We start from the raw sequence: 24102 nt of genomic DNA on the forward strand, positions 1-24102 counted from the left end.
GCCCCTGGTTCCCCACCTGCAGGGGAGTCGCTTCACAGGTGGTGAAGCAGGTCTGCAGGTGTCTGTCTTTCTCTCCCCCTCTCTGTCTTCCCCTCCTCTCTCCATTTCTCTCTATCCTGTCCAACAACAACAGCTATAACAACAATAACAACTACAATAAGGGCAACAAAATGGAAAAATGGCCTCCAGGAGCAGTGGATTCGTAGTGCCGGCACCGAGCCCCAGCGGTAACCCTGGAGGCAAATAAGTAAATAAATAAATAAAATAAAAAGTTGTTTTTGCTGTGCCAGATCTCCCTCTTGGCAGGCACTTGACCCAAGTCTTGAGAGACTTTGCAGGGGGGCAGTGAACATACAGCTTCTCTCCCAGGCCACGAGGATCCTCCCTGTCAAGCACTGCACCTTTGTTTGGACTGCCCCAGAGTTGAATATTATAATTATTATTTTTTATTATTTTAATTGCCACCAGGGTTATCACTAGGGCTTGGTGCTGGCACTCCGAAAGCAATGCTCCTGGCAGCCATCCCCCCTCCTTCTTTCCCCCCTATTTTTCTAATTCTTTTATAGGACATCCAGAAATTAGAGGGGAGGGGGAGATAGGGAGAAAGAGAGACACCTGCAGAGCTGCTGCAGCAATTGTGAAGTGTCCCTCCTGCAGGTGGGGAGCCGGGGTTTGAACCGGGTCTTTGTACACTGTGATGTGTATTTTCAACCAGGCAACCCCAGCTCCAGAGCTTTCACAAGTGTGCGTTACTTTCAAACCTCACTTCTGGCACCGAGTGCCAGGTAGCTTGTGCACTGCATGAGGAGGGGGAAGAGAGGCTTCAGATTCAGACACGACACTATTACAAAATCCTGGAGTAATTGACATTTCCTTCTGTTGTCTCCAGGGCTTCACCACTCCAAGCTGACTTTTTCAGATAGATTGAGACAGAGAGAGATGGAGGAAGAACACCATAGGACTGAGAGTTCCTACAGTGCAGTGGGGGCTGGGCTTGAACCTGGATGAAGAGCAAGACAAAGCAGGTGCCCTGTCCAGGTGAGCGACTTTGCCAGCTCTGTTACAGACATTGGATATTAGACCCTTTTGGCTGGCTGTGATCTGACCCTCCTTTCTCCCTCTCCCTCTCCCTCTCCCTCTCCCTCTCCCTCTCCCTCTCCCTCTCCCTCTCCCTCTCCCTCTCCCTAACTTTATGTGACAGAGACTGTTTCCATCTATAAATATGAAAAGTGTCCGACTGTCCCTGTTCCGGCATCCCTTGCTCCAAAGATGAAGACACTCGCCTTAGATCCTTGCATGTGCTTCAGACCTACCTTGTGATCAAATGGTCAGAACTCTGCCTCCATTCCTTCCCTGTCAGAACTGAGATGGGGGACTGGGAGGTGGCACAGTGGCTAAAGCCTTGGACTCTTAAGTGTGAGGTCCTAGGTTCAAGCCCCAGCATTCCATGTGCTGGAGTGATGCTCTGGTTCTCTGTTTCTCCTATTAACAAATGAACAAAACTGGGGGCTGGGGGGTAGCACAGCGGGTTAAGTGCACATAGTGCAAAGTGCAGGGACTGGCACAAGAATCCCAGTTTGAGTCCCTGGCTCCCCACCTGCAGGGGAGTCGCTTCACAAGCAGTGAAATGACTATCTTTCTACATTTCTCCCCCCCACCACCTTCCCCTCCTCTCTCAATTTCTCTCTGTCCCATCCAATAACAATAACAGCAACAATAACAATAACAACAACAGCAGCAGCAACAACAATGGAAAGGACGTGACCACTAGGAGCAGTGGATTTGTGGTGCAGGCTCCGAGCCCCATTGACAGTCCTGGAGGCAAAACTGGAAAACGACAAGAATAAAGAAGCAAGAGAAGATAACAAGATAACAAGTGGCGGGAGGCATGAGGTTCTGACAGCGTGAAGGCCCTAGCCTGAGACACATTATTTTCGTTCTGATTGGATCAAGAAGCCCCTTGGTACTGACCAGGGCTCCAGATCCCTGGCTGGACAGAACCAGACAGTGAAACTATAGACTAGCACGCTCCCTGGCCAGCTGTCACCTGGCTCCTTCTTACCCAACAAAACCACGCCTTGATGCTTTTCTGCCATTTTCTGACGGTGTGACGCAGGATACAAGTGCTGTTTGCACGTTCCTGCATGTGCCCACCACTCCCCCTCATACACACGTGTGATCTTTTCCCCTAGAGGACTTCTAAATAATGTGTAGACTCTTAAAATTACCCCAATTCTGCTTTGCAGAACCCCGCCCCCCCCCACACACACACACACACAAACACACATATTCTCTTCCTGGAATTCATTCTATCGTCTGTGTGGTCATTCACTTCCTAGCTTAGGAGTTGCCACCTTGCCAAGAAAATTCTTTTCTTTTTAGCTGTTCCTGAGACGCTTGGGTGACACTCTGAGTCAGAAGCTATTTCCAAACCACTGATGGTGGTGGAGGCGGCGGCAGAAACGTCCAGCTTCAGAAGTAGCATTGAGAGTGGTTTCAGCTGTGGGGCCTGCGGCCTCTGTTGGCTTTGGTGCTGGTGTAGGGGTTGCGTTCGTGCCTGGCAGGGGCTGGGGTGGGTTTCTTTGGCCAGTTCCGTGACATGACTTAGGATGGTATTCCCACGTTCTTGGCTCCCACGCCAAGTTCCCTGGGCAGCCAGGAGACTGAGTTATCCAGGACACTTGGGATGGTATTCCCACGTTCTTGGCTCCCACGCCAAGTTCCCTGGGCAGCCAGGAGACTGAGTTATCCAGGACACTTGTGACCTGTGCTCAGTTTGCCCAGAATTGACTTCTGTGCTCGTGATGGAGAATTACAGCACCGACCTCAGAAAACTGGACGTGGCTGTTCCTGACGATGGACAATAGACAGCAAGGATCTTGGGTCACTGCTCCTTCCTGCCTTTCTCCTTTTCTTGCTTCTAAAAATAATTTTTTAAAGATTCTGTTTGTTTGTTTGTTTTGCCTCCAGGGTTATCACTGGGGCTCAGGGCCTGCACTACGAATCCGCTGCTCCCGGAGGACATTTTTTTCCCATTTTGTTGCCCTTGTTGTTACACTTGTTGTTGTCATTATTATGATTGTTGTTGTCATTGCTGTTGTTGTTGGATAGGACAGAGAGAAATGGAGAGAGGAGGGGAAGACAGAGAAGGGGAAAGACAGACACCTGCAGACCTGCTTCACTACCTGTGAAGCCACCCCCCGTAGGTGGGAAGCCGGGGGTTCAAACCAGGATCCTTATGCCAGTCCTTGCTTTGTGCCAAGTGCGCTTAACCAGCTGTGCTACTGCCTGACCCCCTTTGTTTATTTATTAATGAGAAAGATAGGAGAAGAAAGAACCAGACATCACTCTGGCACATGTGCTGCCAGGAATCGAACTCAGGATATCATGCTTGAGAGTCCAAAGCTTTATCACTGCGCCACCTCCCAGACCACACTTTTTGCTTTATTTATTATTCACTTTTAAAATTTTTGATAGAACAGAGGGAATTGAGAGGGAAGAAGGAGATAGTAATAGAAAGCAAAGAGACACCTGCAGCACTGCTTCACCACTCATGAAGCTTCCCCCCTGCAGGTGGGGCTTGGCGCTTGAACCCAGGTCCTTGAACATGATATTGTGTGTGCTCTACTGGTAATGACCTGCCCCTTTTTTCTTTTATTTTTAAAGATATACTTATTTATGAAGGAGAAGAGAGGACAGGGAGAGAAAAAACAGAGCACTGTCTGCCACACGCAAAACAGAGACTGAACTTGGGGCCTCCTGCTTGAGAGTCCAGTGCTTTATCCACTGCACCACCTCCTACGTTGTTTTCTCTGTGTGTGTGTGTGTCTCTCTCAATGAAGTACTGGCACCCTCATATTTGCCTGAGACCACTTCTCTGGACCAATTTTCTCATTATTTTATTATTTACTTATTTTTATTGCTCAGCTCTGGCTGATGGTGGTGCAAGGGATTGAACCTGGGACCTTGGAGTCTCAGGCATGAGAACCTCTTCGCATAACCATTATACTATCTTGCTGGTCCAGAATTTCTAAGTTTTTGAAGATTTGTTCATTTATGAATGAGAGAATAAGAAACAGCAAATCACTCCGGCACACATGATGCCAGAAAACAAACACATGACCTCATGCCTCCCAGTTCAGTGTGATAGTTACCGTGTCACCTCCCAGTTCAGTGTGATAGTTACCATGTCATCTCCCAGTTCAGTGCGATAGTTACCATGTCACCTCCCAGTTCAGTGCAATAGTTACCATGTCACCTCCCAGTTCAGTGCGATAGTTACCATGTCATCTCCCAGTTCAGTGCGATAGTTACCGTGTCACCTCCCAGTTCAGTGCGATAGTTACCATGTCATCTCCCAGTTCAGTGCAATAGTTACCGTGTCACCTCCCAGTTCAGTGCGATAGTTACCGTGTCATCTCCCAGTTTAGTGCGATAGTTACCGTGTCATCTCCCAGTTCAGTGTGATAGTTACCGTGTCATCTCCCAGTTCAGTGTGATAGTTACCGTGTCACCTCCCAGTTCAGTGTGATAGTTACCGTGTCACCTCCCAGTTCAGTGTGATAGTTACCGTGTCACCTCCCAGCTCAGTGCGATAGTTACCGTGTCATCTCCCAGTTCAGTGTGATAGTTACCGTGTCACCTCCCAGTTCAGTGTGATAGTTACCGTGTCACCTCCCAGTTCAGTGTGATAGTTACCGTGTCACCTCCCAGTTCAGTGTGATAGTTACCGTGTCACCTCCCAGTTCAGTGTGATAGTTACCGTGTCACCTCCCAGTTCAGTGCGATAGTTACCGTGTCATCTCCCAGTTCAGTGCGATAGTTACCGTGTCACCTCCCAGTTCAGTGCGATAGTTACCGTGTCACCTCCCAGTTCAGTGCGATAGCTACCATGTAGCCTCTCCCAGGCTGCAGAATTTCTAAGATTTTTTTTTCACTAGAGCACTGCTCAGTTCTGACTTATGGTGATGGTGGTGCAGGGGATTGAATGTGGGTCTTTGGAGAGTTATGCAAACAGACATGAGAGTCTGTCTGCATAACCATTATGCTATCTTCCCCCACCCTAATTTCTAAGTTTTTTTTTTTTTTGCCTCCAGGGTTATCGCCAGGGCTCAGTAACTGTACCACGAACCCACTGCTTCTGGAGGCCATTCCGCTCCCCCCCTTTTTTTGTTACCCTGGTTGCTTTACCATTATTGTGGTTATTATTATCATTGTTATTGATGTCATTGTTGTTGGATAGGACAGAGAGAAATGGAGAGAGGAGGGGAAGACAGAGAGAAAGAGAGAAAGACAGACACCTGCAGGCCTGCTTCACCGCCTGTGAAGCGACTCCCCTGCAGGTGGGGAACCAGGGGCTCGAACCCGGATCCTTACGCCGTTCCTTGCACTCTGTGCGTTCCTGCTTTGTGATGCAGTTCTGTCGTCTCCCTCTGCCTCCACGCACCCCCTTCAGCAGCGCCAGCAAAGTAGCGTGAACACACACGTATTCACACGCACTCACGCCGTTTCTCCCTGTCCGTGTTCTCTCGGGGAAAAGCTTCACGAGTGGTGAAGCAGGGCTGCAGGTGTCTCTCTGTCTCTCCGCCCTCCCCTCTCAGTTCCTCTCTGTTTTTGTCCAATAATAACAAATTAAAAAATTAAAAACCCATAATCTCCAACCATTCCCAGCCATTAAAGGCCTGTGCAGCTGTCCTGGGAGGAGAGCGTGCTTCACAAATGGTAAAGCAGAGCTGCCGTTGTCTGCCTCTCTCCCTCTGTCTTAATTATCTTTATCTTTATTTATTGGCTAGAGACAGCCAGATATTGAGAGGAAGGGAGAGAAAGAGAGGGAGAGAGTCAGAGAGATTCCTGCAGCTCTACTTGACCACTTGTGAAACTTTCCCCCTGCAGGTGGGAACTGGGGGTTTGGAAGTGGGGCCTTGAACCTGGGTCCTTGCGCATTGTAACATGTGCGCTCAACGAGGTGAGCCACCACCTGGCCCCTCTGTCCCAGCCCCTCTCTCCCTATCAATTTCCCTTCCCTCTCAATTTCTGGCTGTCTCTATGCAATAAACAAAAAAATTTTTAAAAGGGGGGGTCGGGTGGTAGCGCAGTGGGTTAAGCGCACGTGGCGCGGAGCGCAGGGACTGGTTTAAGGATCCCAGTTCGAGCCCCGGCTCCCCACCAGCCGCGGAGTCCCTTCACAGGCGGTGAAGCAGGTCTGCAGGTGTCTGTCTTTCTCTCCCCCTCTCTGTCTTCCCCTCCTCTCTCCATTTTCTCTCTGTCCTATCCAACAACCAACGTTATCAACATCTACAACAACAATAAATAATAACCACAACAAGGGCAACAAAAGAGGGAAAAAAACAAACAAACAAAAAAAAAAACCCAACTTTAAAAAAGAGATTCTCACTATGTCCAGTAGGTGGTGCCCCAGCTCACAGCGAGCTGCAATACTCCCGTACATGCTTAAAACTACTGTACCCACAATGCTGTGCGAGCAACAAGGCCCCCCCCCTTAGGTGTTCGAAGTACTGCCTTTGTGCACGCCAGGAGGACCTTGCATACTCGAGCCGTTTGAGTCCCTCCTGGTCTTCGGACAACGATATAAAAGGTTTTTCCCCTTCATCCAATCCCCCTTGTTTTACTAGTTGACCAGTGGAAGGCCTGAAACAACGCTGTTACTTGCTGGCCTCATATGCAGTAACCTAACTTGAGGACCCTTGACCTCTGACCCAAGATGGCGGCGCCCAGAGCGGTCGCTCTTGCTGCTCTTGCCTCGTGAAGGAAGACCGGGGCCTCGTGTCATGTCGAAGCTGAACCGGGTCAGCCGGGCCCTTCGGAGGCCGAACGTCGGTGGCGTGATCCGCACCATCGTGCGGGCCGGCCAGGCCAGGCCCGGGCCCCCTCTCGGCCCCATCTTGGGTCAGGTGCGGCCGCCGCTGGCACCCGCGCGGGAGGCCTGGGAAGGGCGGGGGTCAGAAGCTCGGTGGCTCCCGCTGCCGACGCGCTGTGTGTCCTTGGCCTCAGGTCTGCGGCCTCTGGGCACAGGGCTGGGGTGAGGCCCGAGGCTGTCAGCGGGCTCATAGAGCAGCCATCGAGTCTGGGTAGAGGGAAGCGCAGCGTGGGAGCAGAACAAGAAGACGGCGGCGGGGCGGAGGACGACCCTCCCTCCCCACGCTGACCGTTGTCAACCCGCATTGCTGCTTCCTTCCAGCGAGGCGTTTCCATCAACCAGTTCTGCACAGACTTCAACGAGAAGACCAAGGACATCAAAGAAGGCATTCCTCTACCGACCAAGATTTTTGTGAAGGTGCATTGTCGAGACACTCCCTGACTCCCGCTTTTCTTCTCAGCCCCTCCATCCTCCCTGTTTTTCTTAATATTTCTTTTTTTAAATATTCCCTTTTGTGGCCCTTTACTGTCGTTGTTGTTGGACAGGACAGAGAGACATGGAGAGAGGAGGGGAAGACAGAGAGGGGGAGAGAAAGACAGACACCTGCAGACCTGCTTCACCGCCTGGGAAGCGACTCCCCTGCAGGTGGGGAGCCGGGGGCTCGAACCGGGATCCTTCCGCCGGTCCTTGTGCTTTGCGCCACCTGCGCTTAACCCGCTGCGCCACCGCCTGACCCCCTCCCTGTTTTTCTTCAAGTCCTAGAACTGCTCGCTTGGGGGTTTCTCCTCTGCCCCGCACTTGGGCCGGCAGGTCTCTTACTGCTGCTGGGCCCCACTTCCCCCATTTCTACAGTGGAGACTGGACTGTGTGTCTCCTTTGGACTTCAGCCCTTGTCCCTTCCATCTCACTGGGTCTTCCAAGCAGAGGCGGACCTAGACGGAAGGTGACAAGGACTGTCCGCTGCACCCTTACTTTTCCTGTGGTTTGGGGTCTACTAGAGGGATGTCAGGAAGGCGAGCTGTGGTTTTGTTTTCATAGTTCGTTATTTCTTATCCTTAAGCCTGATCGTACATTTGAAATCAAGATCGGACAGCCCACCGTTTCCTACTTCCTGAAAGCGGCTGCTGGGATTGAGAAGGGGGCCCGGAACACAGGTAAGAGTCTTGAGTGGCCCAGCAGAGAAACAGTCACAGAAGCCAGACCTTCTAACTTCTGCAACCCATAAACAGTTTTGGTCCATACTTCCACATGGGTAAATGTTAGAGGAAGATGACCAGAGGGCTCTGAACTCCAGTTCTAGCAGGACCTGGAGAGAGAAGAGGAAACAGGAATGGACACTCAAAAGTAGTAGATGTGACTTAGAAATGAAGCAAAGGCAGGACCATAGGGGGAATAATGGGCAAATGTATAAAAATATAGAGAAGTAATTGTCAATTTATATCTTTTAAAAAGTTTTTTATTTTTTATTTTGCCAGAGCCCTGCTTAGCTCTGGCTTATGGTGGTGTAGGGGATTGAACCTGGGACTTTGGAGCCTCAGGCTTGAGAATCTCTTTGCACAACCATTATGCTATGTACCCCTGCTCTTAATCTATATCTTTGGTTTTGGGAGAACTACTGCAGTTTCCAGAGGAGAAAGTGGGAACACAACTCGTGGTGGGAAAGGTATGGGACTAACCTCTGTTATAATTTCTAAGTCACTAGTAATTATAATCAAAGGCTCTGGGTGGGCACCTAGGATTCTGAAGGCCCTGGAAAGAAGCTGTGACTCTTAATGGGACGCTGGTTCCTCCCCGCAGGGCGAGAGGTAGCTGGCCTGCTGAGCTTAAAGCACATATATGAAATCGCTCGAGTCAAAGCCCAGGACGACGCCTTTGCCTTGCAGGATGTGCCTCTGTCCTCGGTTGTCCGTTCCGTCCTTGGCTCTGCCCGTTCCCTGGGCATCCGTGTAGTGAGGGAGTAAGTATCCAGGGGAGTCACTGTGTGATGGGAGGGCTCAGAAAGCTCTTGAAAGCTGAGAGGAGCCCGTCAGTGAGAGAGTTAGCTTCTGAGTCAGAGGACCTGAATTTCTTGGGAGCAGGATGGCCCCTTCATTCATTTGGAAAGTGCTTGGTCAGTAGCTATTATATGCTTCCTGTTGTTCCACTCTCCCAGAGATGGAGGTGGGTCTGTAAATTAAGCATTTATTCCTTTATGGTCCATTTGATAAGAGGAGTTAAAGTGGCCTTGAAAACTGAATAGGATGGACCAGTGCGGCGGCTCACTTGGATAGTGTGCTGCTTTGTCACGTGTGCGACCCAGATTCAAGTCTGGCCCCCGCAGCATTGAAGGAAACGGTGGTGCCGTGTGCTCTTACGTGTCTCTAGCTCTGTCTGCCTCTCTGCCCCTCTGCCTTCTCTGTCTGAAAGAAAGAAAGACAGAGGAACTTGAGTAGGAGTCCTGGTTTTGCCTGGTGTGTTAGTGAGGGCTTCGAGGGAGAGGTGACGTCTAAGCTGAAAACTAGAAACAGAGATCAAGAACTAAGGGCAAGCTTTCAATGAAGTAGAACACTCCCTCTGCCGTGTGACAAGTGAAGGAATGAAGTGGAGACGTTCGCTGTAGTCTGGCTTACAGTACAGGAGGCGGAGGGGAAAGCAGCACGAGGGAGGCCTGGGTCCTTCTGAGCTGTCTCTGGTTCAGACTTGATCCTGAGGCCAACAGAGGGCTTCCCGCCTGGTGCTTCAGGTGGCCTCAGAAATGGTCTCTTGAAGTGAGAAAGTGGATGGGAGAGTGTGTGACCTGGACATCTGATCTCTCCTGGAAGTACAGAGACGAGCCAACCTGCTCCATGCTCTGGCAAAGACTCACATACATAGTCTGAGGACTGTATTCTACAAAAAAGTTTTTTTTTTTTTTAATTTATTGCATCTAGGGTTATCATTGGGGCTCAGTGCCAGCACTACGAATCCACTGTTCCTGGAGGCCATTTTTCCCCATTTTATTGCCCTTGTGGCACGTGTTGTAGTTGTTATTGTTGTCATAGCTGTTGTTGGATAGGACAGAGAGAAATGGAGAGAGGATGGGAAGACAGAGAAGGGGAGAAAAAGACAGACACCTGCAGACCTGCTTCACCACTTGTGAAGCAACCCCCCTGCAGGTGGGGAGCCGGGGCCTTGAACTGGGATCCTTACACTAGTCCTTGCACTTTGCACCACGTGCGCTTAACCCACTGCACTACTGCCCAGCTTCCCCCCCAAAGTTTTGAGACCACTTATTCTGGACTGAGATATTATGAGACCCCAAGTATGAGTAGGGCTCTAAGAAGAGAGCAATAGGCAGAGGGGGGTGGAGGGGGTGGCATTCCTGGAGAACCAGCTCAGAAAGTGTCGGGCAGGCCAGACTTGGAAATGGCATGGGCGTCCCGCCAGGGCCCAGCCTCTTGCTCACCATCTGTCTCCCACACCTGCAGCCTGAGTTCAGAAGAGCTGGAAGCCTTCCAGAAGGAGCGAGCTATATTTCTGGCTGCTCAGAAAGAAGCCGATTTGGCAGCCAAGGAAGAAACTAACACCAGGAAATGAGCCCCCAGCCTCCGAGCCTCAGGATGGTGAAGGAAGCAGGTGAAGGACTGAGAGGAAGGACGGTCCCCCCCGCCTGCTGATCCTCCTTACTTCATATATTTCTGCACATCACAGACCATGTCTAACGATCAAATGTGAATAAACATCCTTGGGTGCGGCCCAGGAGGTGGTGCAGTGGAAAAAGTGTCGGACTCTCAAGCATGAGGTCCCGAGTTTGATCTCCAGCAGTTCATGTACCAGAGTGATGTCTGCTTCTCTTTCTCTCTCTACTATCTCATAAATCAATCAAATCTTTAAAAGAGATGAAGAGATGCTTGATTGTCTATTCTCAGTTTCTGTCTTGGGACCCTGGGGATAAGGACTTGGTTCTGAGAATCGCCAGAGGCAGCTGCTCTAGGAAATGGGGTTGTGGGTTTTTTTTTTTTTTTTTTTTTTTTTGCCATTTCTTGGGTTCTGAATCAGCAGAGGCTGGAGTAGAACCCAAACCCTTCTAATTAGAAATGGGAATTCTGGGAGTCGGCGGTAGCACAGCGGGTTAAGTGCATGTGGCACGAAGCCCAAGGACCGGCATGAGGATCCCAGTTGGAGCCCCCGGCTCCCCACCTGCAGGGGAGTCGCTTCACAAGCAGTGAAGCAGGTCTGCAGGTGTCTGTCTTTCTCTCCCCCACTCTGTCTTCCCTTCCTCTCTCCATTTTTCTTGTCCTATCCAACAACAATAACTACAACAATAAAACAACAAGGGCAACAAAAGGGAATAAATAAATATTTTTTTAAAAAATCACTCTATGTTTAAAGAAAAAGAAATGGAGGGGGGGGCGGGCTGGGTGTTCCAAGGAAGCAGCCACAGCTGTGCTTCCATCAAAAACATCTCAGCCCTCGGAGACCTGCTGAGGCTCGCAGGTCACAGTCCCACACAGGCTTACAGCAAGGCAGAAGGACCTGGGTTCCAGGTGAACTTCCAGCCTCTGCTAAGCTGATGCTGGTGGGTCCTCTGGGTGTGAGTTGTGAACATAGCTACAGTCCCACAGAAGAAGCATAGCTGCATAAGGTCCGCACCTGGTGTGTCAGAAGCCCTTGGGAAAGCCTTTTCTATCTGAAATAAAAGTAAAATATCTGGGAGTCGGGCAGTAGCGCGGTGGATTCAAGCCCAGGTGGCGCAAAGCGCAAGGACCAGCTGAAGGATCCCGGTTCGAGCCCCGGCTCCCCACCTACAGGGGAGTCGCTTCACAGGCGGTGAAGCAGGTCTTCAGGTGTCTGTCTTTCTCTCCCCCTCTCTGTCTTCCCCTCCTCTCTCCATTTCTCTCTGTCCTATCCAACAATGATGACATCAGTAACAACAATAAAACAAGGGCAACAAAAGGAAATAATTACTGGAAAAAAAAAAATCAACCCAGAGCAGCGAAACCTTACAACAAGAAGACAACAGACAATAATTGGGGGCCAGGCGGTGGCGCACCTGGTGAGCGCATGTATTACAGTGTGCAAGGACCCGCTTTTTAGCCCCAGTCCCCACCTGCAGGGGAGAAGCTTTGCGAGTGGTGAAGCAGGCCTGCAGATGTCTCTCTGTCTTCCTACCACCCCCTTCCCTCTTGATTTCTGACTGTCTCTATCCAATAAATAAAGATAAAAAAAAAAAAAAACAGACAATAGGGGGTCCGGCGGTGGTGCAGTGTGTTAAGCTCACGTGGCACAAAGCGCAAGGACCTGTGTAAGGATACCGGTTCGAGCCCCCGGCTCCCCACCTGCAGGGGAGTCACTTCACAGGCGGTGAAGCAGGTCTGCAGGTGTCTTATCTTTCTCTCCCCCTCTCTGTCTTCCCCTCCTCTCTCCGTTTCTCTCTGTCCTATCCAACAACGAACAACATAAACAATGGTAATAATAATAACCACAACGAGGCTACAACAACAAGGGCAACAAAAGGGGAAAAAGTGACCTCCAGGAGCGGTGGATTCATGGTGCAGGCACTGAGCCCAGCAATAACCCTGGAGGAAAAAAAAACAGACAATAATTACCAAATAATATCTGTTCAATCTCCAAAGTGTTCCAAGTTCAGTCACCTCTTATACCTGGTGCAGAGCGCCCCTCTGATCCTCAAAGAAGCACTGCTGGTCCCTCTGAGCCACTCTTGCAGTTGACTTAAGGAAATCACATGACACCCCCTTGCTAAACCTCTTAATAGATTCCAGATGCCTGTTGCACAGTGAAAGAGAATTGAAATTCCTTATCAGTGCCCAAGACCCTGAGAAGCCTTAACCCACTTGCTCTGGCCTCCCCGCCCCCCGAAGTAGCCCATGCTACTTCATTTTTTTAAAATTTATTTCTTTATTGGGGAATTAATGTTTTACATTCAACAGTAAATACAATAGTTTGTACATGCATAACATTCCCCAGTTTCGCATTTAACAATACAACCCCCACTATGTCATTTATCATCCTTCATGGACCTGTATCCTCCCCACTCACCCACCCACCCCAGAGTCTTTTACTTTGGTGCAATATGCCAATTCCATTTCAGGTTCTACTTGTGTTTTCTTTTCTGATCTTGTTTTTCAACTTCGGCCTGAGAGTGAGATCATCCCATATTTATCCTTCTGTTTCTGACTTATTTCACTCAACATGATTTTTTCAAGGTCCATCCAAGATCGCCTGAAAACGGTGAAGTCACCATTTTCTGAGTAGCTGAGTAGTATTCCATTGTGTATATAGACCACAACTTGCTCAGCCACTCATCTGTTGTTGGACACCTGGGTTGCTTCCAGGTTTTGGCTATTACAAATTGTGCTGCCAAGAACATATGTGTACACAGATCTTTTTGGATGGATGTGTTGGGTTCCTTAGGATATATCCCCAGGAGAGGAATTGCAGGGTCATAGGGTAGGTCCATTTCTAGTCTTCTGAGAGTTCTCCAGACTGTTCTCCACAGAGGCTGGACCCATTGACATTCCCACCAGCAGTGCAGGAGGGTTCCTTTGACCCCACACCCTCTCCAGCATTTGCTGCTGTTACCTTTTCTGATGTATGACATTCTCACAGGAGTGAAGTGATATCTCATTGTTGTCTTGATTTGCATTTCTCTGACAATCATAGACTTGGAGCATTTTTTCATGTGTTTCTCAGCCTTTTGGATCTCTTCTGTGGTGAATATTCTGTCCAAGTCCTCCCCCCATTTTTGGATGGGGTTATTTGTTGTCTTGTTGTTGATTCTGGCAAGCTCTTTATATATGTTGGTTATTAAACTCTTATCTGATGTATGGCATGTAAAGATCTCCCATTCTGTGAGGGGTCTCTTGGTTTGGGTAGTGGTTTCTTTTGCTGTGAAGAAGCTTTTTAATTTGATGTAGTCCCATAGGTTTATACTTGCCTCAGTCTTCCTTGTAATTGGATTCATTTCATTGAAAATGTCTTTAAAATTTATGCGGAAAAGAGTTCTGCCAATATTTTCCTCTAAGTATTTGATAGTTTGTGGTCTAACATCCAAGTCCTTGATCCACTTGGAATTTACTTTTGTATTTGGTGAAATACAGTGATTCAGTTTCATTCTTCTGCGTGTTTCAACCCACTGTTTCCAACACCATTTGTTGAAGAAACTCTGCTTTCCCCATATAATAGTCTGGGCCCCTTTGTCAAAGATTAGATGTCCATAGGTGTGGGGCCTCATATCTGGGCTCTCAATTCTATTCCACTGGTCAGTGTGTCTATTCATGTTCCAGTACCAAGCAGTTTTGATGACAATGGCCCTATAATACAGTTTGAGATCTGGGAGTGTGATGCCTCCCGTTCTGTTCTTTTTTCTCAAGATTGTTTTGGCAATTCTAGGTCTTTTCTGGTTCCAGATAAACATTTGTAGCATTTTTTTCTATTCTCCTAAAAAATGTGCTTGGGATCTTGATGGGGATAGCATTAAATTTGTAGATGGCTCTGGGTAATATATTCATTTTGATGATGTTAATTCTTCCAATCCATGAACATGGAATATCTTTCCACTTCTTTGTGTCTTTTTCAATTTCTTTGAGTAGTGACTCATAATTTTCAGTATACAAGTCTTTCACTTCCTTGGTTAGTGCTACTTCATTTTTTAAAAAATATTTATTCATTTTTCTTTTTTGTTGCCCTTGTTTTTATCATTGTTGTGGTTATTATTCTTTTTATTGATGGTGTTGTTGCCAGATAGGACGGAGAGAAATGGAGAGAGGAGGAGAAGACAAGGGAGGGGGGATAGAAAGATAGACACCTTCAGACCTGCTTCACCGCCTGTGAAGCAACACCTCCCCCCCCCCCAGCAGGTTGGAGCCGGGGGCTCGAACCGGGATCCTTACAATGGTCCTTGAGTTTCGCACCATTGCGAAACCATCTGAACTACCGCCGGACCCCCCCCCCATGCTACTTCTTGAACAATCCTCCCCCCGTTTTAATACCAGAGTGCTTTTCTTTTTCTCATTTATTTGCTGTATGTCGACTTTTTTTTTTTAAGATTTATTTATTTGTTTGTTTACGAGAGAAGAGAAGAAGAACCAGAGCATCACCGGCACAGGCAATGCCGGGGACGGGCTTCTGGGACCTGCGCCTGAGAGTCCAGGGACTTGATCACCGCGCCCCTCCTGGCTGTCATCTCTCTACTCTTGTTTCTCTTGCACCTGCAACATTCTTCTCCACGTCTCATCGTCTTAGCTCGATGGCGCCGCCTTAGGGCTCTCTCCCAGCTCTCCGGGAATTAGCACTCCCTCCTGGTAGAGTCCTGAGCGGTCCTCTGCCCCAGGGCCCCGCCGCCTGTGCCACACTGCTCGCGGCTTCTAGGCTGCATCGACTTTCCCTTATGTCTCCTCACAGCCAGAATGGCAGGTCTCCGGGTCCAGATCTGGTTTATTTGCCCCCAGCCCCCCACCATGTATGCTTCTCACTCCTCGACTGTGGGTGGGGGGCTGCCCTTAGCAGAAGCACCATGAGCAGCTTGGGCGCCTGTCCTGGGCGCCGCCGCCGGAGGTGGAGAGTCAGCTTCTTCTTCTTCTAGCATTTGCCCTTCTTCCGTAGCCAGTCAACAGCGTCAGGTTGAGCCTGATGTCAAGTTTCGAGACCTCCTTTGAATCTGGAGAGGTGGCAGTCGTTGACTATGTGGGTCATAGTCTGTCTAGAGCCGCAGGGGCAGTTCGGGTCGACTCTGGCTCCCCAGCGATGGAACATAGCGGTGCACCGGCCATGGCCTGTTCGATAGCGATTGAGGAGGGCCCAGTCATAACGTGCGAGGTCAAAGCCGGGTTGACGCTCGCAGGGGTCTGTGATGAGGTGTTTGTTCTTGACCTCAGCTGACTGCCAACTCTGTTTCCAAGAGTCTGGAACAGAGAAGTTCAGTGTAGGCGTAGGGGACCAGATTGGGTGACGAGACGTCAAGCGTTGGACAGGGTGGGCGAAGATATCCGAGTATATTGGCAGGTCCGGTCGAGCGTAGATGTGGGAAATGAACTTAGATGATGCCGCATCCCGACGAATATCTGGCGGGGCGATGTTGCTAAGAACTGGCAGCCATGGAACCGGGGTGGAACGGATGGTTCCAGAAATTATCCTCATGGGGGAATATAATTTGGAATCGACCAAGTGGACATGGGGGCTACGGAACCATACTGGGGCACAGTATTCTGCAGTGGAATAGCATAATGCCAAAGATGATGATCGTAGTGTGGAAGCGCTCGCGCCCCATGAGGAGCTGGCCAGTCTTGCAATGATGTGATTCCTTGCGCCCACCTTTGCTGCAGTTTTTATGAGATGTTCGTGAAATGACAGGGTACGATCGAGAGTAACACCAAGATAGACTGGCTGGGCTTCATGCTGGATTCTCATATCGCCAAGCTGCACATTAAGCTCACGTGAGGCCGAGGCATGGTGTAGATGGAAAACAGATGATACCGTTTTTGCAGTGCTAGGGATTAGTCGCCATTTTTTACAGTAATCAGATATCAGAGACATGTCTTTCGTGAGTATTTCCTCGAGGATGTCGAACTTGGATGCTTGAGTTGCACAGCAGATGTCATCGGCGTAGATGAACTTCCTTGAAGTTTCTGGGAGGTCATTGATGTAAATATTAAATAGCGTAGGAGCTAGAACAGAGCCCTGGGGGAGGCCACTTGAGACAAGTCTCCATATGCTAGACTTGTCACCCAGATGCACCCGGAATCTTCTGTTTTGGAGAAGAAACGATATAGTGTTGGCCACCCATGGAGGCAGGCATCTTGAGATCTTGACTAGGAGACCACGGTGCCAGACCGTGTCATAGGCTGCTGTGAGATCAACAAAGACAGCACCCGTCTTTAAATTCTTCTGGAATCCATTTTCAGTGTAAGTTGAGAGGGCCAGGACTTGTTGGCAGGTAGATCTTCCTGGGCGGAAACCAGCTTGGGCGGGTGATAGGAATTTCTCTGTAAGATGAGAAATACGTGACAGAAGCAGCCTCTCAAGGAGTTTGTAACACACGGAGAGGAGAGAAATTGGTCTATAGCTGGCGGCCAGTGTTGGGTCTTTCTTTGGTTTCAAAACCGCTATTATCTTCGCACGACGCCAAACTTTGGGCATAGACTCAGCTGGGAGTCAGCTGGGAGCGTGTGATGACCTTGCACGTGTGATGACCTCGCAGCTGGCACGGGCGCTCTGTCTTTGATCCCCAAACGTAGGTAGCCGTTTCTACTCCATCCCGCGCTGCTACTGGTGGAAGGAGCTGCGTGAAAGTCAGATGTGGCTTCCCCAGCGACTCTAGACAAAACCTTTGCTCTGCAGGGTCTCCCATGCCTCTGTTCTCTTAGCATTGACTCTGATCCACCGCGGGAGAAAGAGAAGCAGATACCTCTCTGGCCAGCAGGTGGGGCCATTGGCACGGCTCCTCTCTGCTCTGACCCAGCGAGTGGGATCTTGGGTTCTGAACGTGGGGCTGCTTTCTTCTCACCCACCACCCCCAAATACCAGCTATTCCTCTGTCTTTCTCTCTCCACATATTTTTAAATCTTTATTTACTTAGCTTTACTTTCGAAAAAGAATTATTTTAGAATAGACTTCGATTTGGCAGAAGTTTGTGAAAATTAAGTAGCGTTCCCATGCACTCCTTCCCCAATCTCCTCTGTAGTTTACATGCTATATTTGTCAGAATTAATGATCCAACACTGTTACATTTTTATTTTGTTTTGAAATATATATATTTATGTTATTTGACAGGGCAGAGAGCAATCAAGAGGGGAGGGGAAAGAGAAAAACAGACACCTGCAGCACTGCTTCACCACTTGTGAAGCTTCCCCCTGCAGGTGGACACTGGAAGCTTGAGCCCAGGTCCTTGTGCCTGGTAATTTGTGTTCTCGACCAAGTGTGCCACCACCCAGCCCCTGTTTACATTTTAATGACTCGAAAGTTCACACTTGGGCGGTGGTGCAGTGAATAAATTAGCACTGGACTCTCAATTCTAAGGTCCGAGTTTCATGTCTAGCACCACATGTGCCACAGTGATGCTTTGGTTCTCTCTCTCTCTGCTCTCTCTATTTCATTAATAAAATAAGTCTCTAAAAAAAAAGTTCTTGATTGGATGGAAAACTATCATACAAGCCAATGGCCCACAAAAAAGGGCAGGAACAGCTATTCTCATATCTGACATGATAGACTTTAAAATAGATAAGATTAAAAAAGATAGGAATGGACACTACTTAATACTCAGAGGATCAGTCAATCAAGAGGACTTAACAATTATTAACACCTATGCACCCAATGAGAAGCCATCTAAATACATCAAACTTCTACTGAAAGAGCTACAGCAATATATTAACAGTAACACAATCATAGTAGGGGACTTCAACACCACACTCTCTCAACTTGACAGATCATCCAGGAAGAAAATCAGTAAAGACATAAGGGAGCTAAATGAAGAGACAGATAAACTAGAACTATTGGACATTTTCAGAGTCATTCATCCCAAGAAACTGGAATACACATTTTACTCAAATCCACATGGGTCATTCTCAAGGATAGACCATATGTTAGGCCACAAAGACAGCATCAGCCAATTCAAGAGCACTGAAATCATCCCAAGCATCTTCTCAGACCACAGTGGAATTAAACTAACACTTAACAATCAACAAAAGTTTAGTAACAGTCCCAAAATGTGGAAGCTCAACAGTACACTTCTTAACAACTTCTGGGTCAAAGAGGAAATCAAGGAAGAAATCAAAATGTTTCGAGAGTTCAATGAAAATGAAGACACAAGCTATCAAAATATCTGGGACACAGCTAAAGCAGTCCTAAGAGGGAAGTTCATAGCTATACAAGCACACATTAGGAAACAAGAAAAAGCACAAATAAACAGCCTGATTGCACATCTTAAAGACCTAGAAGAAGAACAACAAAGGAATCTTAAAGCAACCAGAAGGACAGAAATCACTAAAATTAGGGCAGAAATAAATAACATTGAGAATAGGAAAACCATACAAAAGATCAATGAAAGTAAATATTGGTTCTTTGAAAGAGTAAACAAAATCGACAAACCTTTAGCCAGACGCACAAAACAAAAAAGGGAGAAGACCCAAATAAATGGGATAGTAAATGAAAGAGGAGATATCACAACAGACATTGCAGAAATTCAACATATCATGCGAGGCTTCTATGAACAACTATTTGCCACCAAGCTAGAGAACCTGGAAGAAATGGACGATTTCCTAGATACCTACCAACTTCCAAAACTAAGTAAAGAGGAAGTGAATAACATGAACAGGCCCATCACAGCTAATGAAATTGAAACAGTTATCAAAAATCTCCCCAAAAATAAAAGTCCTGGACCAGATGGTTTTACAAATGAATTCTACAAAACTTTCAAAGAAGAACTAATACCTCTACTTTTAAATTCTTCCAGAAGATTGAAGACACTGGAATACTCCCTGCCAGCTTCTATGAAGCCAACATCACCCTGATACCAAAAGCAGACAGGGACACAAACAAAAAAGAAAACTACAGACCACAAACTATCAAATACTTAGAGGAAAATATTGGCAGAACTCTTTTCCGCATAAATTTTAAAGACATTTTCAATGAAACGAATCCAATTACAAAGAAGACTAAGGCAAGTATAAACCTATGGGACTACATCAAATTAAAAAGCTTCTTCACAGCAAAAGAAACCACTACCCAAACCAAGAGACCCCTCACAGAATGGGAGAAGATCTTTACATGCCATACATCAGATAAGAGTTTAATAACCAACATATATAAAGAGCTTGCCAGAATCAACAACAAGACAACAAATAACCCCATCCAAAAATGGGGGGAGGACTTGGACAGAATATTCACCACAGAAGAGATCCAAAAGGCTGAGAAACACATGAAAAAATGCTCCAAGTCTATGATTGTCAGAGAAATGCAAATCAAGACAACAATGAGATATCACTTCACTCCTGTGAGAATGTCATACATCAGAAAAGGTAACAGCAGCAAATGCTGGAGAGGGTGTGGGGTCAAAGGAACCCTCCTGCACTGCTGGTGGGAATGTCAATGGGTCCAGCCTCTGTGGAGAACAGTCTGAAGAACTCTCAGAAGGCTAGAAATGGACCTACCCTATGACCCTGCAATTCCCCTCCTGGGGATATATCCTAAGGAACCCAACACATCCATCCAAAAAGATCTGTGTGCACATATGTTCTTGGCAGCACAATTTGTAATAGCCAAAACCTGGAAGCAACCCAGGTGTCCAACAACAGATGAGTGGCTGAGCAAGTTGTGGTCTATACACACAATGGAATACTACTCAACTGTAAAAAGTGGTGACTTCACCGTTTTCAGGTGATCTTGGATGGACCTTGAAAAATTCATGTTGAGTGAAATAAGTCAGAAACAGAAGGATGAATATGGGATGATCTCACTCTCAGGCCAAAGTTAAAAACAAGATTAGAAAAGAAAACACAAGTCGAACCTGAAATGGAATTGGAGTATTACACCAAAGTAAAAGACTCTGGGGTGGGTGGAGAGAACACAGGTCCAAGAAGGATGATAAATGACATAGTGGGGGTTGTATTGTTAAATGGGAAACTGGGGAATGTTATGCATGTACAAACTATTGTATTTACTGTTGAATGTAAGACATTAATTCCCCAATAAAGAAAAAAAAAAGAGGTCAAATGTTCAGTCTCCTACACCACCATAAATCAGAGCTGAGCAGTGCTCTGGTTAAAAGAATAATAATATTAATCCCCCAATAAAGAAATAAAAAATAATAATAGTAATAAAATAATAAATAGAATCTTAAAAAAAAACAAAACACCTATACCCCTTGTCTGGAATGTTAAGAATACTCATTCTATTTCACCCTCAGACTTTATTGGACTCCTCTTGGCTGCTAGTCTCTCAGATTTGCCCCACCCCTTTTTCTCAGTCACCAGCAAGGGGTTTGCAGATGGGACCCCAGTGCATGCCTAGAGCTTGCGGTTAAGATTTGAACCCAGGGGCTGGGGAGGTAGCATAATGGTTCTGCAAAAGCTGTGCAAGCCTGAGGCTCTGAGGTCCCAGGTTCCATCCCCAGCACCACCATAAACCAGAACTGAGCAGTGTTCTGATCTCTTTCTCCTGTATCTTTCCCTCTGTATCTACTCTTTCTTGTTAAAATTAAATAAATAAAAATTTAAAAAATATATTTGAACCCAGAAGTTCCAGATGTTTATTCTTTTTTTTTTTCCCTCCAGGGTTATTGCTGGGGTTCAGGGGATTCACTTCGAATCCACTGCTCCTGGAGGCTATTTTTTCCCATTTTTGTTGTCCTTGTTGTTGCCCTTGTTGTGGTTGTTGTTGTTATTGTTGTTATAGCTGTTGTTGTTAGATAGGACAGAGAGAAATGGAGAGAGGAGGGGAAGACAGAGAGGGGGAGAGAAAGACAGACACCTGCAGACCTGCTTCACCACCTGTGAGCAAACCCCCCCCCCGCAGGTGGGGAGCCAGGGGCTCGAACAGGATCCTCACATAGGTCCTTGCGCTTTGCACCATGTGCGCTTAACCCTCTGCGCTACCGCCCAGCCCCCGGGAGTTCATTCTTGTGATAGAAATGGGTAGCTTTCCCTGGACTCTTTGGACTGAGCTTCAGAAGCGCTGCTGTGCTCAACAACATGCGTGTTACGTGCCCTTCCTTGCTCACTGCCTAGGAGGGTACAGAGCTCAGGCAGGGACCTCGAGGGACTTGCAACTCGGCCTTTTGTCCAGGCTGGAAAAAAGGCCTTTTGTACAGGAGGAAAGTCCTAAGGACCCACCCGGGTTAGGAGAGGAGGTGGGAGTCGGGCGGTAGGTAGCGCAGCTGATTAAGCGCAGGTGGCGCAAATCGCAAGGACTGGCATAGGGATCCCAGTCCCAGCCCCCAGGGTCCCCACCTGCAGGGGTGAAGCAGGTCTGCAGGTGTCTGTCTTTCTCTCCCCCTCTCTGTCTTCCCCTCCTCTCTCCATTTCGCTCTGTCCTATCCAACAATGACATCAATAACAACAACAATAATAACTACAACAATAAAGCAACGAGGGCAACAAAAGGGAATAAGTATATAAATAAATATTTAAAAAAGAAGAAGAAGGATAAGAGATGTTGGTCTAAGAGAGCCCTGCTCTGATCCACTGGAGCCCAGACCTCACACTTCACAGGGGGAACAGCAGAGTCCAGAATCACTCTTCCCTCCTTTAAGCTGCTGTCTCTTCATTCTTTCAAATTCACTGTTTCAATCTCTCCTCTGTTCCTTCATGTACAGGGATCTCCCGCCCCAACCAGGCCCCCATAGTCAGTCCCCTGGGGAAATAGATGCCGCTTTTGCCAGTCATTTCACCTGAAACGTCTGAGGCTCAGGTCCCACCCAGCAGTCAGTGGTTGGGAGATTTGAGTCTAGAAATTTTCACTTCCTAGTTCTTCCCCCCCAACCTACCCTTGCAGAAATTGGATTTTCAAACTTAGACAAAAAAAAAAAAAAAAAAAGTACTTTGAGAATTTTGTGTGTGTGTGTCAGGGTTATTGCTGGGGCTCGGTGCCTGCACTATGAATCCACTGCTCCTGGAGGCTATTTTTTCCCTTTTGTTGTCCTTGTTGTTTATCATTGTTGTTATTATTATTGTTGATATTGCTGTCATTGTTGTTGGATAGGACAGAGAGAAATTGAGAGAGGACAAGAAGACAGAGAGGGGGAGAGAAAGACAGACACCTGCAGACCTGCTTCACCACTTGTGAAGTGACTCCCCTGCAGGTGGGGAGCTGGGGGCTCGAACTGGGATCCTTATGCCGGTCCTTGTGCTTTACGCCATGTGCGCTTAACCCACTGCACTACCGCTTGGCCACCCCTTACCTTACTTCTCACTGACCCCAAGACAGGTTGCTCCTGCCCTGCCTGCCCCTTGCAGGCCTGGCATTTTTGTTGTTGCTGCTGCTGTCGTTATTGGATAGGACAGAGAGAAATGGAGAGAGGAGGGGAAGACAGAGAGGGGGAGAGAAACACAGATACCTGCAGACCTGCTTCACCGCCTGTGAAGCGACCTCCTGCAGGTGGGGAGCCGGAGCTAGAACTGGGATCCCTATGCTGGTCCTTGCAATTTAGGCCTTGTGTGCTTAACTTGCTGTGCTACCGCCTGGCCCCCTACTTTGGGAATTTTTTTTTCTTGCCTCATGGCATTATCTCTGGCTCAGAAGTCTGGGATTTGGAGGAAAATGCCCCTATTTTAGCCTGAGACTGTCCTCCTCCTCCTCCTTCTTCTTCTTGTTATTATTATTATTTTCCCTTTTGTTGCCCTTGTTTTGTTTTTGTAGTTATTGGTGTTGTCCTTGTTAGATAGGACAGAGAGAAATGGAGAGAGGAGGGGAAGACAGAGAGGGGGAGAGAAAGACAGACACCTGCAGACCTGCTTCACCGCCTGTGAAGTGACTCCCATGCAGGTGGGGAGCCAGGGGCTCGAACCGGGATCCTTACGCCGGTCCTTGTGCTTTGCGCCATGTGCGCTTAGCCCACTGCACTACCACCCGACTCCTGAGCCTGTCTTTCTAAGGCCGTCTGGGAGGCGACAGAGGGGACAAACTAGGGCATGGGTGCCGGGGATGTGGGCATGGTACTCACCAGCACCTCTCACCAATCACTGAAGCCTGTCACTTGTGACCCATGATTCTGTTTTTCCAACACTGAGGCACTGCTAACTGCCTGTCCAGGGACCCAGTGTAGTGAATAAGGGGCGTCACAGCACTTGCCAGCTGGAGCCCCAGGCAAGGACAATGGAGATGGGCATTGTGCCACAACTCAGGACCCCGAAAGAAGTGGCTTTTCTGCAGGACTAGGCAGAAGAAGGAAGCTCAAATCCCGAAATGCCAAGCCCATGTCCAGGGAAGTGCCACACCGGATGGACGTCTGTGTGCCCAGGTCCTGTGTCCAGTCCCTTGTGGGAGCACCACAGGCTTCAGCAGCAGCTGCTGACTTTAAGACCCCAGTATCATCCCTGCAGGGTATCTGCATAGTCAGATGAAGGGTTGGGCTTGGCTCTCACCCCTCCAGCTTCCAGCATAGGATGGCTGGCACTCCATACACTCAGACACTGGGTGAACAAATGAATCAATGAATGAATGAGTGAGAATGTGAGCAAAAGAAGAAATGCCAGACCTAGATTTTACCTCCTAACTTCCCACTCCTGCAGGCTCCTGTCTGGACCACCACCACC

At 48.1% G+C, this 24102-nt stretch overlaps 1 protein-coding gene across 1 annotated transcript; it reads left to right on the top strand.

Annotated features, from left to right (window-relative positions):
• Positions 1–6695: 6695 nt before the first annotated feature.
• MRPL11 (mitochondrial ribosomal protein L11) lies at positions 6696–10743 on the top strand. Its single transcript, XM_060175980.1, has 5 exons — positions 6696–6911; positions 7199–7294; positions 7938–8031; positions 8675–8834; positions 10324–10743. Exons 1-5 carry the CDS (start codon positions 6789–6791, stop codon positions 10430–10432), a joined length of 582 nt encoding a protein of 193 aa, XP_060031963.1. The 5' UTR covers positions 6696–6788; the 3' UTR covers positions 10433–10743.
• The last annotated feature ends 13359 nt before the right edge of the window (positions 10744–24102 follow it).

This window comes from Erinaceus europaeus, chromosome 17, assembly GCF_950295315.1.
Source record: "Erinaceus europaeus chromosome 17, mEriEur2.1, whole genome shotgun sequence".
NCBI lineage: Eukaryota > Metazoa > Chordata > Mammalia > Eulipotyphla > Erinaceidae > Erinaceus > Erinaceus europaeus.